The 18,975-nt window shown below is 42.6% G+C and overlaps 1 protein-coding gene across 1 annotated transcript in view; it reads right to left on the minus strand.

The window, feature by feature from the left end:
- Positions 1 to 18,975, minus strand: part of PDE4B (phosphodiesterase 4B) — a 533,352-nt gene that overhangs the window by 138,797 nt on the left and 375,580 nt on the right. The window contains exons 3-5 of the mRNA XM_052638243.1: positions 11,464 to 11,658; positions 982 to 1,018; positions 779 to 849 (exon numbers count right to left, since the gene is read on the minus strand). Coding sequence (XP_052494203.1) covers positions 779 to 849; positions 982 to 1,018; positions 11,464 to 11,658 — 303 coding nt within the window. The remainder of the gene's footprint in view (positions 1 to 778; positions 850 to 981; positions 1,019 to 11,463; positions 11,659 to 18,975) is intronic.

Here is an 18,975-nt window from a genome sequence, read left to right on the forward strand (position 1 = left end):
GCCAGGCCTCCCTGTCCATCACCAACTCCCGGAGTTTACTCAAACTCATGTCCATAGAGTCAGAGATGCCACCCAGCCATCTCATCCTTTGTTATCCCCTTCTCCTCCTGCCCTCAATCCTTCCCAGCATCAGAGTCTTTCCAATGAGTCAACTCTTTGCATCAGGTGGCTGAAGTATTAGAGTTTCAGCTTCACCATCAGTCCTTCCAATGAATATTCAGGACTGATTTCCTTTAGGATGGACTGGTTGGGTCTCCTTGCTGTCCAAGGGACTTTCAAAAGTCTTCTCCAACACCATAGTTCAAAAGCATCAATTCTTTGGCACTCAGCTTTCTTTATAATCCAACTCTCACATCCATACATGACTATTGGAAAAAACACAGCATTTGGAAAAACCATAGCCTTGACTAGACGGACCTTTGTTGACAAAGTAATGTCTCTGCTTTTCAATATGCTGTCTAGGTTGGTCATAACTTTCCTTCCAAGGAGTAAGCGTCTTTTAACTTCATGGCTGCAATCACCATCTGCATTTTGGAGCCCAGAAAAATAAAGTCAGCCACTGTTTCTACTGTTTCCCCATCTATTTGCCATGAAGTGATACCAGTTCTAAAATACTATGGTGATCCATCCTACTTTCAAATGTTACCATGTATCCTAACCTAGCTCGGAGGACAAATGTCCATTCATTAGTGTTAAGTTGTGTGTTGGTGTGTGTTAGTGCTATGCAGTGTTTCACCTTTTGGAAGGGATTCACAACTTCACAAATGTGTGTGCTTACTTATTGGATGTTCCATGAAGGTTTGTCAGCAGAGTGAAGTTGTTTCTCACACTTCGCAAGCTGGCAAGGACCTAAAAGGAAAATATTTCCACAGTTAGGAGTGGTTAGGAACAAAAGGAGAGGGCTAGGTAGGTTCACAGAGCACTCTTAGAAACTACACCCAGCGGCAGAGTGAGAATGAGCCAGGCCAGCATGATACATACCTGGGCAAAAGGTGTTACAATCAAGTCATCTCCATGTCTGGTGAAAAGAGAGAAAAAAAAAATACTTTAATATGTATTTGCATTATAACTATGACACATAAACTGTCATGAAACTTCTTCGGTGCAGCACAAATGTTAGACAAGTCATTCTACCTGGATATAAGGCAGGACTGATTTAGGCAGAGATGGGAATTTCAGGAACTTGAAAGAAAAAAGAAAAACCTACCAGGTTCATAGCTCCTAGATTTACAGTGGCTACACATAAAAACACTTGCAAGTAAGTTTATATCTTCAGGGTATATTCTCATTAAATAGAAGATCTGGAGAACTGTAATTCAAAGCGATTTGTGGATTTTGGTCACCAGAGCCAGGAAATTCAAAGGGAGGGCTGCTCACAGGCATACACAGAGCTGGAAAAAATGGCCTAACAGTCTGGATAAAGGTTAACTTTGGATTTCCTGGCTTTTGTTGATTTGAACCACAGCCTTAATGCCATTTAAACACAGATTTCTGTCTGGGAATCCCATTACTTTTGTTTTTAATATAACTTTTTTCTTAAAGTACCCAAGGAAAAGCTTTTAAGGGAGTGTAGGGATTGAACCTATTATCATATCATTGTCTCTCACGTTGTCCCAAAGATTTGACTGAGCTGAGCCACATACATTTTGTATTTGGGAATACGCAGAAATGCGTTTTCAGGAGACTTCTCTCTCTGGTACAGGCCTTGATAAATCTTCTTAAATCCACATAGCAAGATCTCCATTAAAACCATTAGAGGACACACTGGCCTGAGCTGTAGACACACAATCGGGCCGATTTGCTATCAGAGTGTGAATCATAAATTGCTCAGAAGGTAGTGGACAATGAGTTTCCTTCACTGTCTGATCATCTGCTGTGTATCATTGATCACTGCACAAATATGGCACTTATTCGCTAGCTATGGGAGTGCAACCGATGGTTATTAAGCACCTGCCCAGCACCAGGCATCAGGTGAGGCCTTGGGATCAAGGCTTGGATAACACCTGTATCCTTGGGGACCTCTTCTCTAGTGTGAGTTTTTATTTTAGGGCTTCATTTAGTACAATATTTTCCTTTCTGCTGTGGTCTTTAGCTAGAAGTCCCCCTTCAATGTCATCCAGGAAACTTTCTGTGCATTTGCTTTGTACAGTGACTATAAAAAGAACACTGACAAGACTAAGCATTCTTTGAGTGATTACCATCTGTCAGGCCCTCCGTGAAACCTCGTTTAACTCCTGTAAGGAGACTTGAAGCAGCTAATCTTAGGCCTATTTTATAGATAATATCAAAGCTCAGAGTAGGTAAGCCATTGCTTAACCAGCACATAGCTAATAAGTGGAAGAACTAAAACTATTGGATTTCCAAAATCTGTGCTTTTAACCATTATGTTTTCCTATTTTTTGATGGCCCTGCATGGTTGACTAAATTCATGGTTGACAGAGTTCATGATCCCTTCAAATTAAAACAGGAGACAAAAAAAAAAAAATCTAAAACACTGCAGTAGATAGTATAAATCATATAAATATAGAATGAGAATACGAACAATTGATACTTAATGAATGTACAAAGGAGAAGTGATAATTACGGATCAGACAAGGTAGGAAAGGCTTGATTGAACAGGTGGTATTCAAGATGAATTTGCAAGTATTGGCTTTAAAAGGTAGGGATGGTAGATGCTTCTAATGAGAGCAATACAAGAATAGAGGTCCTGAAATGGGAAAATACTGGACCTGGAGGTGCTTGGTGGTTGTTTGGACAGAGCTGAGTACATGACAGACATTTGCAGAGGACAATACTTGAAGGTCCCCCACACTGATATTATGGACATTGTGAACAACGGTTGTGGAATAGGTGCTTAACTCTGCAGAAGAGATGAGGTTTGCGGTGAGATAGGTGAACAGAAAAGTGCTCTAGAAAGCAAAATGCTATGCGCATGAGAGACAGACAGGAGCGAGGACAGAGCCGAGAAGGGCGGTTGGAAGGACGTTGCTGTCACCCAGATGAGAAGACTTTGGTGAGGCAGAGGAAGAAACAAGCAAAGACAACTGGAAGAGCCCCTGAACATGTTGCCAAGGACTTGGCATTAGTTGGATAGGGTTCATAAAGAAATTCTATTTTCATTTTTAGAACAGGTATCTGGGAAAATAGCGAAGTCATGAGTAGAAACGAAAAAGTGAGGAGGAGCTGGAGGAGGTGTGTCACTTCCTCACACGTTGAGTTTTAAGATACTCATCGATATCCTGGTGGAAACAGCAAGTGGGAAGACTAAAATACGGGGATTAGAGCTAGAGGTTTAGGACTTACAACAGTGGGGACCGCTGAAGCAATGGCAGAGAGTGGCTTCGTGGATGGGAGTATATAGAGAGATCCAAAGGAAGAACCTCAGGGTTCTTAGAGGGGAGAGAAAACGAGAGACAGTAAGAGTGAAGAGACATGCAGTTGTAATAAGTGCAGGGTGGTGAGATGTTACAAGAATTGCCCCTTCCCAAGTGCTTTTTGGGGGGGATGAACTTCAGATGGGTGAAATAACCTACTATTTGTTCAGATTTCTGCTGTGAAGTTCACATTGTTCAGAAGACATCCGGGTGAGTTGGGAATACAGTGATAGTGTTAGACTTAAGTAGATCAACTATGGGTCCTGGATTTCTGGAATCTAAATTCCTAACAAAAGTTAAATAATATGAGCAAATTTCACACAGAAATAGTGCCAAAACCTGATATACTGTTGCATGAATAGGGAGCTACTAAAACTCTACAAACTAATGATTAAAGGGAGGTTAAGAAATTCAAAGACAGTGAGAGAGTGTGAAGCCTGGGCCAACGCGGGCTCAGCTGGTGTGGAGCTCAGGCATGGGCCCACAGCAGGTAGCCCAAGCTCAACATTCAGAGAACTAAGATCATGGCATCTGATCCCATCACTTCATGGCAAATAGATGTGGAAAGAATGGAAACAGTGACAGACTTTATTTTTTTGAGCTCTGAAATCACTGCAGATGGTGACTGCAGCCATGAAATTAAAAGACACTTGCTTTTTGGAAGAAAAGTTATGACCAACCTAGACAGCATATTAAAAAGCAGAGACATTACTTTGCTAACAAAGGTAAGTCTAGTCAAAGCTATGATTTTTCCAGTAGTCATGTATGGTTGTGAGAGTAAGACTATAAATAAAAGTGAGTGCCTAAGAATTGATACTTTTGAACTGTGTTGTTGGAGAAGACTCTTGAGAGTCCCTTGGACTGCAAGGAGACCCAACCAGTCTATCCTAAGGGGGATCAGTCCTGAATATTCATTGGAAGGACTGATGGTGAAGCTGAACCTCCAATACTTTGGCCACCTGATGCAAAGAACTGACTCATTTGAAAAGACCCTGATGGTGGGAAAGATTGAGGGCAGAAGGAGAAGGGGACAACAGAGGATGAGATGGCTGGTTGGCATCACCAACTCAATGGACATGAGTCTGAGTCAACTCCAGGAGTTGGTGATGAACAGGGAGGCCTGGTGTGCTGCAGTCCATGGGATCGCAAAGAGTCGGACATGACTGAGCAGCTCAACTGAAATGAACTGAACTAAAAAAATTCAGAGAGGGCCCCATGTCAAAATGAGTTTATTATTACAGAACTTCTGAAATTTATGACAGTAGAACATTCAGAGGCAAGGGATGAATTTTCAGATCCTGAGCACTGGGTCTCAGAATTTGAACTGTAAAAGCTAATGTTGTATGTAAGACAGTAACTGCTATAGAAACGATCAGATAATCTGTAGATAAGAAAACAAGAAAAAACCTTCTATTTGAGTACAGCCAGATAATTTATAAAACTAGTCCAAATTTTTAAAATCATAATTTGATATATGGATAAGAAAAGGGCATGAATATAACAAAATACTTGATTGGTTATAGAAACTGATGTAGTTGTTAGTTGCCCAAACCACTAGAGAGGGCAATATCCCACAGGAACAATACCAGATATTCAGAACCATGGCACGAGCGCCATCTAGCGACAAACCCAGCACATTACATTTCTGTAGGCTAAATGGAGCCGAGTACTCTGAGGGTCTTAATAGGCTTCCCAGGTGGCTCAGTGATACAGAATCTGCCTGACGATGCTGGAGGCTTGGGTTTGATTCTTGGGTCAGGGAGATGCCCATTTCCTGGAAGGAAATGGCAACCCACTCCAGTATTCTTGCCTGGAAGATCCCATGGACAGAGCAGCCTGGCAGGCTATAGTCCATGGTGTCTGGGACACAGCTTAGCAACTAAACAGCTCTGTGAGTCTTGAGTGTGGATCTGCTCTCAATAATGAAACACTTTTCTAGAAAGCAAAAATGCTTCTTCCTACTGCTACACTCTGGATTTTATCAGTTTCACCTTTCTCTGTTTCCTATCTACATGCAGAATTTTACTTGTACTTTTTTTGTAACATTGATTTTAGGCTGTCTTAGAGAAACAGACCATACTATAGTGAAGAGTACAGTTTTTGCAGCCAGATGGCTTTTGGTTTGCTACTCAGCTGCACTATTACACACTATGGGCCTTTAGGCAACCACTCTATGCCTCTCACAACATGTTGTGAGATTTAAGTGCGTTATTACGTATGTACCACTCTTACAACAGTGCTTGGCACATAAAAGCACTTCTGCTATTCTGTTACAGTTACTCTCATTAGGAGTAGGTATCATCATTATTACAATTAAAGAATTGCAAGTCTATCTTTCCAACTGGTGAGAACTTCTTTAAGACAGTCATTTCTGCCCCCATTAAAATCAAGAGTACTAATATTTATATTGTACTTTACAGTTTACAAAGCATTTTCATGTGTCTTATTTCATGTGGTAAGGGAATGTTCTTGACCCTGGGGAATGGTGTAAGCACTTATCTTGTTGGTCAAGGCTGAAACCTGCCTCTCTCTCATCCCACAGTCAACCACCACCATCTGTGGATCCTAACTTGCAAATATTTATTAATTGCCCACTAGATCTGTTCTAACATAGAATCCCATCCTTTATTATATAAATTACCAAAGCCCCTCCTATTTGGCTCTTGGAAATAGCTTTAGGCTTTGTCCACCCTCCAAACTGTTAATCAGAGTTATCTTTCAAAAACTTTTGTCTGATTATGTATTTTCCTGCTTAAAAGCCTTTAGTAGCTCCAGGCTGCTTGCCTGCAGCATAAATGCTAAGTCCTCACACAGGCCCTTCCTGGTGAGGGTCCTGCTTACTTCTCTAGCGTGTCTCTCACCACTTCCTCATCCTTTCACATCTTTGCCTGAGCCACACTGAGCTGTGGTTCCCCAAAGCATTCTTGAGAACTAGAGTTGGTGAGCACATGGCCCTTATTCCTGCACACCCTTCTGCTAATTCCTCTAGCTTAAGCTGTAATTCCTCTAGCTTAGCTGTAATTCCTCAAAGTAGGCCTCTCACTTTGCCAGGCCAGATCTCTCAAAGTCCTGGGCATCCCTTTCGACCACTGCCCTTTTCCGAAGGTCTTACAGCTATCTATTGACTTGGCTCAGTCAGTAAAGAATCTGCCTGCAATGCGGCAGACCCAGGTTTGATCCCTGGGTGGGGAAGATCCCCTGGAGGAGGGCATGGCAACCCACTCCAGTGTTCTTGTCTGGAGAGTCCCATGGACAGAGGAGCCTGGTGGGCTACAGTCCATGGAATCGCAGAGGGTAGGACACGACTGAGTGACTAAGTACAGCACATTGACTTACTAATACTTTAGCTCCCTTGAAGACACAGAAGATGTCTCATTTGCTTGCAAGGTGTCTAAATGTAAGCAAATTTTTGTTCAAAGAAAGGATGGATATAATTTTTGTAATAGCTGGAAAGGTAGGCAGAGTAGAGATTTGTATCATTATTTTTATTTTTCATCATTATTTAGTCTGTTTGTGTACTGAATATCCACATGGTTTAGTCATCTAGATTCCCTGAATTTTGAGTTGTGTTTCCCTGTTTACTGGGTAATTTACTTAACTTCTCTGAGCTCCAGTGTTCTCTTTAAGACAAGACAATTATAGTACCAAGACTGTTACAGTACCACCAAGGAAATTATAGTACCAAAACAATGATAGTCCTACAATACTGAATTATAGTATTCATGCATTAAGGGGAATAAATGAGTTAAAATATGTAAATACTTTAAAGAGTATATAGGAAATGCTTAATAAATGTGTGCTTTTATTTATAGATAATTTAGACACTATGAAAAACATTCAGTTTCTTAAAGTTATGGTGCCAGTAGGTATAATGGCTGCAACTCAAGTCTTAGATACCACATTGTATTTTTTTGATAGCCCATCAATAAACAGGTCTTAAATTTAAGTGGGCTGTTGTTTCTACTTCTCCTCTTGGTTTTCAGATCTCATTTCCTGTGACTGCTCTCTCTAGAGATCACTTTTCACATCAACAGTAGCTTTAAAAACTTGTCTGTATAAGACTGCACATAGGATGACTAAATAAAGGAAACAGGGATCTTCCTTCCCTGTGGCTTTACTGGTGGATAATCAAAAGCTGGTCCTGCCCAGGTTGGTTCCTCCAAAGTTTTGGACAATATAACTAGCCTCCCCAATTCCTAGTACTTTATGCTCCCTTAGGGAAATCTGTACCTTGGTATATAGACACACTCCATTAAAGATGACTACAACACAGGAACTGAACAGAGACCAATAAATTATTGCCACATCTAGCATGGGGAATTTCCTTTTGGGCTCCAATGGTCATCCAGTTTTCTTTACTAGAAACCCTTATTTCAGTCTCTGTTTTGTTGCTGTATGTTAAAGCCACTTTTAGTTTTCCATTCACATTTTTACTTAGTCATCTGTTCATTCATTCTCCCTGCCTATATTTTTCCTCCTGAAAGAGTTCAGACGAAGAGCTGTAAAAAGACAGCATTGTCCCTGCTGTTAAGATGTAATGCCGAGGAATGATGCAGGATGTTCTGCCTCTTATGTAAATTCATGACTGTTCCGTGCTGGGTATGAGGACTCCTGAGTGAGGAACACGCTGCAGCCCTCACCCCACAGCCTTCACGTGAAGATTCCAGCTCTATTATTGTCCTTCTTTCTCTTGACTTTGTGAATAGAAGGCAGGAGAAGCAGCAAGAGGTTCAGGGACTGTGGTTCCTCTATTTATGTCAAGTCATCCTGAAGAGTAATAGTTGGGTCAAATAGCTTTGAGAGAATGACTTCAGTTTAGCTCAAGATACCCATGTAAATCTGCCTACAATACAGGAGACCCAGGTTTGACCCCTGGATTGGGAAAACTCCCTGGGGGAGGAAATGGCAATCCGCTCCAGTATTCTTGCCTGGAGAATTCCATGGACAGAGGGGCCTGGTGGGCTATGGTCCATGGGGTCACAAAGAGTTGGACATGACTGAAGAGGCTTAGCACACACCTGTCTAAAACTGGATTTTCCAACGTAGTCCTGATAAAATGAAATTCCAGAAGAATCTGGATATTCAAGTCCTACTTCTTGCTGTGTTGAGAAATATAAATTCCTAAACTGACAAATATATATGAAAGTTTTACTGTCATGTTGAAATATTTGCAAAACAACATTGTGTGCTATTTTTATTCACTCAAAAATGTTAATATATCTTGTTATCAGTATCTTTGACAGGATGAGATCATGTTGTCAAATATGGTTTCTTGGGAAGGACTATTCTTTATTTTGAAAATGTGCCCTATGTTTGTTTTGCAGTTGTTTTTTTTTTTTTTAAGTGAGAATGATACTAGTTATCTTGCATATATAATTCTTACCTGTCTAAATCTTAAAGTTGGCAACACTATATAGGTTCCAAAGCTAGGGGAAATTTTTGCTGGTTGATAAAACTGAAAAGAGGCTAACCATTAATATTAGGGACCCTGGGTGCAGAGTCATTCAGAACTAGGTGTCTGTTTCTACAGCTATAGACTGAGTTGAACTGTGATCTTTAAGATCTCTTCAAGTTCAAAATTTCTATCACCTTTTGACAGTAAGTAAGGAATTGGTGAAATTTAATTTGAAATTTGGTTAGAATCTGCTGAGAAGCCTCTGAATGACCCAGAGACACATCAAGCTGTTTGTCATGAGTCTGGGGGAGCCACTAGCTGCTGTCCAAAGTTAGTCTTTCTCCCATGAAACACTGTGAATGAAGCTCTAATTACCTCCATCTTGCCACATCTTCTGCCCAGGGAGGAGAAAGGTGAAAGGCGTTTGTTTTGGTGGAAGAGAGAATTCCAGGCATGTTCACTGTCAAAGTCCCCATCTGAGCCTTGGTCAGAAACTTCCTTAGCGCTACGTGATCTACAGCAAAGAGGTTACCTCTACCCTGCATTCACGTTTTCTACCTCTTAGTAGAGATTCTGCTTTGCAGTTCGAAGAGCATAGGCAGAGTCCAAAAGTTCTGCCTGTACAAAACTGTCTGTCTTATCTACATCAAGGGATAATAGCATGGTACAGAGTCATATGGGAAGGGTAGGTTTCTCAACTTCTCAGAACCTCTGTTTCATCCTCTATAGAGAAGACATAAACAGTCCAGCCACCTGACAGGACTGTTGCAAAGATTAAAAAGGATAACATATGTAAATAAACAGGGCTCCATGGTATGCACTCACTGAATGCTTCCTTCCACATACACCAGAGTTCCTCTTTCTTATGTAACTGTAACCTTCCTGAGAACATGCAACATTCTGAGAAATAGCATTTATTTTTTAACTTCTCTGTGACTTTTTCACTATTCTGTTCATCTTTTACTCCCAGAGCCTGGCACACTGCCTGGAACATAGGTGAGGTTGAGTAGAGAAAGTGAAAGTAAAAGTTGCTCAGTTGTGTCTGACTCTCTGCGACCCCATGGACTGCACATTCCATGCAATACTCCAGTCCAGAACACTGGAGTGGGTAGCCTTTCCCTTTTCCAGGGGATCGTCCCAACCCAGGGATCGAACCCAGGTCTCCCTCATTGCAGGCAGATTCTTCAGCAGCTTAGCCACAAGGGAAGCTGTGAGCATCAGTAAATATTAGCCGAATGAGTTTTGGTCCACCAATGATTGAGATGTTTTAGTGCAGGAGTGCTTCTGTTAAGGGCTTTCTAGGTGGCTCAATGGTAAAGAATCCGCCTGCCAATGCGAAAGATGCGGGAGACTTGGGTTCTATTCCTGGGTCAGGAAAATCCCCTGGAGGAGGAAATGGCAGCTCACTCCAGTATTCTTGCTTGGAGAATTCTACGAATAGAGGAGACTGGTAGGCTACAGTCTATATGATCTCAGAGTCAGATACGACTGAGCGACTGAGCACATGCTTCTATTAAAATTAGCTGGCAGAAGTGCCCTGGGGCATATTATCTTACTGGTAGGTTTAAAATGCCCTGTACCCCTTTCACAAAAGGGTGACCCTTTTTAGCTTCCTTTCCAACAACTGAGGAGAGCCCAGTGGAATTTTCCAGTCTGGAGACTTTAGGGAGCTACTGATATTTTTATAACATATGATATTAAAAACAATTGTATGTGTGCCCAGAAACCTTTTAAGGCTCGCATTCCATCACCCAATTTTATTTGGTTTCAGAAGCTTAATAAATAAGTAACACAACCCTGTCACTGTTCTTTATATAAAAATTAGAGATCTCCAGTTAATAGCAGCAAAACAGAAACATCAGCCATGCTTAACAGGGTGGTGGAAGTGTGCCCTGTCTCACCTAGGAGCCAGGCAATAAGTGGGCATTGTGTCAAGGTTCCAGAGAAGGGACACAGATGTGTGACTAGATGACAGTTTACTAAATGTAACCCAGAAAAGGCCACTCAGAGAGGCTGCATGTCACCAACCACCTTTCCTTCTCTGCTGTAGCCTGATGTAAGCTGCGCATACCTTGCAAAGTTAGATTGTGGTTTGCAAAAAAGTGTTAAGGTTCTCATGCCATAAACAATTCAGCAGGTCAGGAAATGAAGCTGAATTTTTTTTTTTTTAAGTATTAGAGAATGAACTTCAGCAGGGAGGGGAGAATAGGGGAAAGAGATACTTAGGGAGTTTGGGTACAAGGTGCTATATTTAAAATGGATACCTAACAAGGTCCTACTGTTTAGCACAGGAAACTCTGCTCAATGTTATGTGGCAGCCTAGATGGGAGGGAGGTTCCGGGGAGAATGGATACCTGTATACATATGACTTAGTCCCTTTGCTGTCCACCTGAAACTATCACAACATTGTTGATTGGCTATACTCCAATATAAAATCAAAAGCTTAAAAAAGTATCAATAACAGAAGGAAAGCAAACACTGTGCCTAAGGTAAACAAACTCTCTTGTGGATCCTAGCTATACATTTCTTACTCAAGAGAGCATATATGCCCTTAGGGTGGTTATCGTTGTCTTCTCTGCTCCTGTTCACTTTTTTTCTCCCTCTTCCCTTGTGTTAAAGGGGAACAGTGTTGCTCCTCTGGTGTGTTAAAGGTGAAGTAAGTGTGAGACAGGGAGCCAGACAGCTCGTACTTACTGCTCACTTGGAAGTGAAGAGTTTCTCGACATCGCCTTTGGTGACAAGTCATAGTCGCTGTCTGATCTGTACAGAAAGGACTCTCTGCGCTGGCTGTGCCCGGGGAAGGTAGCATGAAGAACCAGCCCAGAAGAAGAGCTGGCCTGTGGGTCCAGTGGGCTCCGACCTGGGGAAGGGCCATTTTCCACATCAAAGCTTAAAGAGAAAGAAAAAAACCTAGTCACATGAGAACCAGGAAGAAGGGCCCCTGACATACAGACACGGAGAACCACGCGTGCCGGGCATGTTACAAAGCATTTCACAGGTCATGGAAAGTTTTACGTCTCCAAACAGCTCTGAGCTGCAGTCATTCTCATTCTCTTTATATAGAAAGTCATCTAATCCTCTATTTTATATAAAGGGAACAGTCCACAGAAGTTTAGTCATTAGCAAAGAGTGGAGCCAGGATTTGATCCCCAGCGCAAAGTCCCACGGCCTTTTAGAGGCATAAGTAACTTTAACAAATTCATAAAATGAACTGGTGATAATAAGCGACTCCAGATACAGCATCTAACACAGCTCTAAGTGCCAGACACTCAGCTATCACTTGAATGAGTCTTCTTAGCTGGGAGACTTCTTTCTGCCATAAATAAATATCACAGTCTCATTAAAGATACAATGTGCATATTTCTGAATGTTTTTAGGAACAAAGTGCTATCCTGAAAATATCCACTGGCTGATTAAACGGGAGGCCCAGTCTTCAACTTACCATTCATACTCAAGTTTAAGCACAGAAAATGACTTAATTAATCTAAAAATGCCAAATAGGCCTTCAGGGCAGCAGAGCTTTCTTTCTGGAGGAAAGAGGATGCAGCTATTGACTCAAGCAGAAGAGTATCTTTGAGATTTCTGGTCAGTCTCCTTCACTCTGGAATGGTACCCTCAAGTCCAGATTTATTTGAACCATTTCTGAGCAATGACGACACAGGTGGAAGCGGTAGACATTTTGTCTATTTTGTCTCTCCCAGTTCTGGTATTACCTTAGGTACTTTGTCTTTCCCATGCTTTCCATCATCCTGTCTATATTTTTCCTGCATGCACAACCTCAGACTGGCAGTAACCCTCTTGCCTAGCATTTCTCTAGACCACTCACTGCCCTCCAGCTAAAGCTCTGCAGAAAGGTGTTGGAGAAGTTACAGGATGCTCTCTTTTCCAGGCTAGACCACTACTGTGGTCATCCAGCTGCCTTGATTTATTTCTCCATTTGTGATTCTTTTTCTTCACTAGTTCTTACAGCCTATGTTCTTGTGGTGGATGCTTTTAGTTTACAGATGGCTTTCTCATTTATTATTTCATTTACAATCCTTATCATGACCCTGTGAACTCCACAGTATGATTCCGCTCTACATTTGAGGAAGATGAGGCTTCGAGAGATTTTAAATGCCTGCACAAAGGCACAGGCTAGTAAATGTGCAAGGAGAATTGGAAAATCCAAGTTTTCCACCTCAGTCTTCTACAACCTCAGACTTCTGTAATCACAGAGCTCCTGAATGGCTTTCTGGGTAGAGTGAAATTTCCTTTCAGTCTCTACATTCAGACAAAAGTTGTGTTTGGTATGTAGAGAGTCAGTCAGATTATGAGCAACCCTGGCCGTTATCTGGAGTGAGGGCAGGGGAGGCAGCATATTATGCTGAAGCTTAGGTTTCACTGAAACAGGGAAAGAAGAAATGAGAGAATCCGGGGTTATAATGCTTCCCCAGAGACCATTCTGAGAAGCTGCTGATTTTAGCCAACCCGCAGACTCTAGGCGTCTGATAAGAAGCAGCAAGTGAGAATCTCCCATGAAGAGGACAAGGAAGAGCCATAACAATCCAATATATGTATTTGGGCATTCATGGTACTGCAGATGGATTTTCACAGCAGGCTCATGGTCTGGGATGGGATGGTCTTTCAGACTCTGCAGGCAAGCAGGCAGGTGGGCAATCACTCACACATTTCAGCCTGTTTGCCAGCCTGCCCGGAGGTAAAGCTATGTTGTAAGGCAAATATATTGCAGCAAGTGAAAATATAATGTCAGCTGACTTACAAATTTCCCTTGGGTGAGATCTATACTAGTCGTTGAGCAAAATAAAGAGCTCCTTTGTGGATAAGGACTTCTTTGTGCCACCTGGAGCCTGTAGTACGACTAGGTCTTGACGTCGGCTCTGAACTCTTCAAGACAAAGACGGCAGGCTCTTAATAGGTAAAGATGGGACTACATAAAGCTTAAGAGTGGGCATAAGCTTTGAACTTTTATGAGTAACCATGCGGTAATTCATTTGGTCTCTGTCTATATATCCTTAATTGGTATTAAAACACTGAAATACTTTGGTAATGGCTGGCAGCCAGCCCTTGCCCCCAGACCCTCCAGGAGCTGCTGGACCTCCTGGTTATCCAGTAACTGAAGGGTTGATGTCTGGAACAGCAGGGGGCCTCCAGCTTCAGCACGGTGGCCTGTGTCCATTTAATTGGTCAGTGTCCATGTGGTACCAGTCATTAAATATTATGAATGTCACTTCTGTGTATATCTGTGCTAAACTCTTAGAAGAGTTGCCAAGTGGGTATGCCTACCAAACTCTCAGAACTTTTTCCATTGAGGGTTTCCATCAGGGCTCAATCTGCCCTCTTTCCTGCTGCAGGCAGGAATTCCTAGTGGGAAGAAAACAACTCCACAAGTATTACCTTTTAAGTAGATGTCACAAAGCATGTGCCCCCCAATTTTTGTATCCAGGAGGTTTGGTCCTGCCAGGTAAGCAGGGACTAGACCCAGACCCTAAAATTCTCTCCCTGTTGCTTCCCTTTGTTTCCTTTTTTCTTTCTTTTTTACCCTGCCTAAATTCATAGAAGAGCTTGCCAGAATTCAGAAGCCAAAGAAGAATTCCCTGGGGGCAAAGAAGCAGTTTCAGGGAGACAAAGGGCCTCTCATATTCCCTGGGGCATGTTTCAAAGCAACCAACACAGATGTACAACTTAGGAACAAACATGAATCACCAACCAGACACCAGCCCCAGTCACAGCAAAATTAGCAGGCAGACATCACAATGCATCCCACAGAGCCAGGGTGGGAAGAGGGGTGTGGGCAAGGGCAAGACGCAGGACAGACTTACCAAGCAAAACAAATTTACCACACAAACTGAAATACAATTAGGGGGAAAGCAGAATCTGAAATATCGGAAACAAACGTACAAAAGGGTAATTATTTATTTAGGGTTCTTTGCTTCTGCCTTAATCAGCATCCATATTTCACCTTTGCATGCACGCTAAGTCACTTCAGTCATGTCCAACTCTTTGTGATTCCATGGACTGTAGCCCACCAGGTTCCTCTGTCCATGGGATTCTCCAGGCAAGAATACTGGAGTGGGTTGCCAGGCCCTCCTCGAGGGGAACTACCTGACGCAGGGATCGAACCTGCATCTCTGACATCTCTTGCACTGGCAGGCAGGTTCTTTACCACTGGTGCCACCAGGGAAGCTATATTTCACCTTTGGGCTACATTATATTAAAAAATATTATCATAAAAGTAACTAAGGATGTGATATAAAATGTAAACAACAGAGAAAAAACATTAGCAGTTTAACTTTTTTTTTCTGAGTATTAATATTTTTCCTGCAGGCTTAAATCATGATTTTTTTCACAGGTTGTTTTTTTTTTCTTCACATACTGCACCATTTCCAGAATCATCATTTTCCATGTCTATGGAACTTAACGGTTCACCCAGAAGTTGTTCCAAACCTCTTGAAGCATTTTCCCTATTGTAGGCCATTAATTTATAATTTTAAATAACATGATCATTGATATCTCTGAGCTTACAAGTACCTCAATATTTGGATGAGTTCATTGAGAAGTTTCGGATAGACTGAGAGGATGTCATGGACAGGCTTCTGAATATTTGATGGTACCTGCCCATATCCATGGAGCAGGCAATGGCACCCCACTCCAGTACTCTTGCCTGGAAAATCCCATGGATGGAGGAGCCTGGTAGGCTGCAGTCCATGGGGTCACTAAGAGTTGGACATGACTGAGCGACTTCACTTTCACTTTTCACTTTCATGCACTGGAGAAGGAAATGGCAACCCACTCCAGTGCTCTTGCCTGGAGAATCCCAGGGACAGGGGAGCCTGGTGGGCTGCTGTCTATGGGGTCGCAGAGAGTCGGACACGACTGAAGCTACTTAGCAGCAGCAGCAGCAGCCCATATCCAGCATATGGACTGAAACAGTATGAAAAGCAGCCTTTTCCCAAGGATCGGAAACAAGCTCCCCACCACCAGCCCTGCCCGCTGACGTCCAGGATTCTGTATGCTGCCGTCCCATGTGATTCTGCATGCTTTGGCAGATCACTCTGGACTGAATCAATCACTTGTTATCTAAGACCTCATATTTTAACAACTTTTTCCTGCTTTGATTCTAGAGGTCTCAGCTTCCCAAGGCAGTGGTGGTAGTGGGTGATGCTGTGTGTGGGAGTTGGTGCTCCCCTTAACTGGAATGCCCTTCTCCCCACTGTTTCCAATAAGTCACTACTTCAAATTCAGCTCATACACCTTCTCCAGTAATTATTTTCTAACATTGCAGCTACCAGTTCGATCTAGATACATGCTCCTTCTTTGTGCTCCACTAGAAGGCAACGGCACTCCACTCTAGTGCTCTTGCCTGGAAAATCCCATGGATGGAGGAGCCTGGTGGGCTGCAGTCTGTGGGGTCGCTAAGAGTCGGACACGACTGAGTGGCTTCACTTTCACTTTTCACTTTCATGCATTGGAGAAGGAAATGGCAACCCACTCCAGTGTTCTTGCCTGGAGAATCCCAGGGATGGGGGAGTCTGGTGGGCTGCTGTCTATGGGGTCGCACAGAGTTGGACATGACTGAAGCGACTTAGCAGCAGCAGGAGCAGAAGATGCCTTTATAGCAATACATGATCACAATACTTGTGGTCTCTATCTAATTCTCCCTTTACTTAACCATCCTCTTATCTAGCTGCTCCCCAATAGATTCTTAACCCCAAAAAAGAAGGAACCCAATATTACTCACTTTTGTATCCCGGGCATCTGGATTTGTTGTTTTTGTTTACTCGCTAAGACCTGTCCAACACTTAGTGACCCCATGAACATATTTCATCAGGCTTCTCTGTCCATGAGATTTTCTAGGCAAGAATACTGGAGTGGGTTGCCATTTCCTCCTCCAGGGAATCTTCCTGACCCAGGAATTGAACCCATGTTTCCTGTATTGACAGGCGGATTCTTTTGCACTCATCTCACATGCTAGCAGAGTAATGCTCAAAATTCTCCAAGCGAGGCTTCAACAGTACAGGAACCAAGAACTTCCAGATCTTCAAGCTGGATTTAGAAAAGGCAGAGGAACCAGAAATCAGATTGCCAACATCTGTTGGGTCATAGAAAAAGCAAGAGAGTTCCAGAAAAATGTCTACTTCTGCTTTATTGACTATGTCAAAGCATTTGACTGTATGGATCACAACAAACTGGAAAATTCTGAAAGAGATGGGAATGCCAGACCACCTGACCTGCCTCCTGAGAAATCTGTTTGCAGATCAAGAAGCAACAGCTAGAACTGGACATGGAAAAACAGACTGGTTCCAAATTGAGAAAGGAATATGTCAAGGCTGCATGTTGTCACCCTGTTTATTTAACTTATATGCAGAGTACATCATGTGAAATGCTGGGCTGGATGAAGCACAAGCTGGAATCAAGATTGCTGGGAGAAACATCAATAACCTCAGACATGCAGATGACACCACCCTTAGGGCAGAAATCAAAGAGGAACTAAAGAGCCTCTTGATGAAAGTGAAAGAGAGTGAAAAAGCTGGCTGAAAACAACATTCAGAAAACTAAGATCATGGCATCCGGTTCCATCACTTCATGGCAAATAGATGGGGAAACAATGGAAATAGTGGCAGACTTTATTTTTGGGGGCTCCAAAATCACTGCAGATGGTGACTGCAGCCATGAAATTAAAAGATGCTTTCTCCTTGGAAGAAAAGCTATGACCAACCTAGATAGCATATTAAAAAGCAGAGACATTACTTTGCTGACAAAGGTCTGTCTAGTCAAAGCTATGGTTTTTCCAGTGGTCATGTATGGATGTGAGAGTTGGACCATAAAGAAAGCTGAGTGCTGTAGAATTGATGCTTTTGAACCGTGGTGTTGGTGAAGACTCTTGAGAGTCCCTTGGACTGCAAGGAGATCCAACCAGTCAATCTTAAAGGAAATGAGTCCTGAATATTCATTGGAAGGACTGATGTTGAAGCTGAAGCTCCAATATTTTGGTCACCTGATGAGAAGAACTGACTCACTGGAAAAGACCCTGATAATGAGAAAGACTGAAGGCAGGAGGAGAAGGGGAAGACAGAGGATGAGATGGTTGGATGGCATTACTGACTGGATGTACATGAGTTTGAGCAAGCTCCGGGAGTTGCTGATGGACAGGGAAACCTGATGTGCTGCAGTCCAGGGGGTCGCAAAGAGCTGGACACGACTGAACGACTGAACTGGGCCAAGGGATCTGGATTAGAGCCTTATAAATAGCAGGTCTTTAAAAATGCTGGCTGAACCAACGAAAGAATACTGCAATTCACTATGAAATGTTTCTCATGTACCTTCCCTCTTCCTGCCTCCCTACCCTCAATCTCAGTTCCCACTGGCAGGTGTTTCTGCTGTTTCCTTCAAATGAGTCTATGCAGGTGCGGCATTAACTTATTTGATAAGTTTTGTGAGACAATGACCTAAAAGTAAAAATAAATAAATAAAAAGCACTGTTCTCCCTGAACAAAACAAGTTTATACAGAAAAATCACTGGCTTAGATGTTCGAGACGGTGATAGCTTTATGACAAACCCCCATGATGAGAAAAGCCTTCCTATATCAGCTTCTGTCTGCCATCTTCTCATCTCTTTCTTTTTAATAAAAGCAGGAACCTTCTCTGCCCCTCTTTCTCCCCTAATGGATTCCATTCCCTGGGAGTCCACGCAAAGCCAGCCCTGTACTGGTGCTAACAGGGAGCCAGCAGGTGGCAGAAGACAGCTACAGCTTCCCCAGCCTCCAACAGGAGAAGGTGGGGCTGCTTGCCAGTCTCCAAGGGAGAAATAGGACTGAAGCCTTATTCATAAGCCTGGGAGGAAAAGTCGGGGATAAAGAACAGAAGCACAAGGTGTACACGAAACCTTTTATTACACCAAGAGAAGCTGTACTTTCAAGTTAAGCCAGGTGGTTGCAGAATTGCCTGCAATTGTCCCCAGGGTGGTTGTTTCTAGATCCCTAATTACCTGTGCATACCCCAGTTTCTGTAACAAAGAGTCTTGAAGCAACATCCTAGGAATCATTCATTTCTGAATCAGAGCAGACTTTTCTTTGACAACTCATTCCTTCTCTAGGTAATATGTCATCACTACTCTGGGCTGATTTTCCTCCCCTCATTTCCAAAAGGAGAAAACAGAAGGCTCCAAAATGTGAAACTTCATTTGAAAAATCCCCAGATGTGGCCTCT

This window comes from Budorcas taxicolor, chromosome 3, assembly GCF_023091745.1.
Source record: "Budorcas taxicolor isolate Tak-1 chromosome 3, Takin1.1, whole genome shotgun sequence".
NCBI lineage: Eukaryota > Metazoa > Chordata > Mammalia > Artiodactyla > Bovidae > Budorcas > Budorcas taxicolor.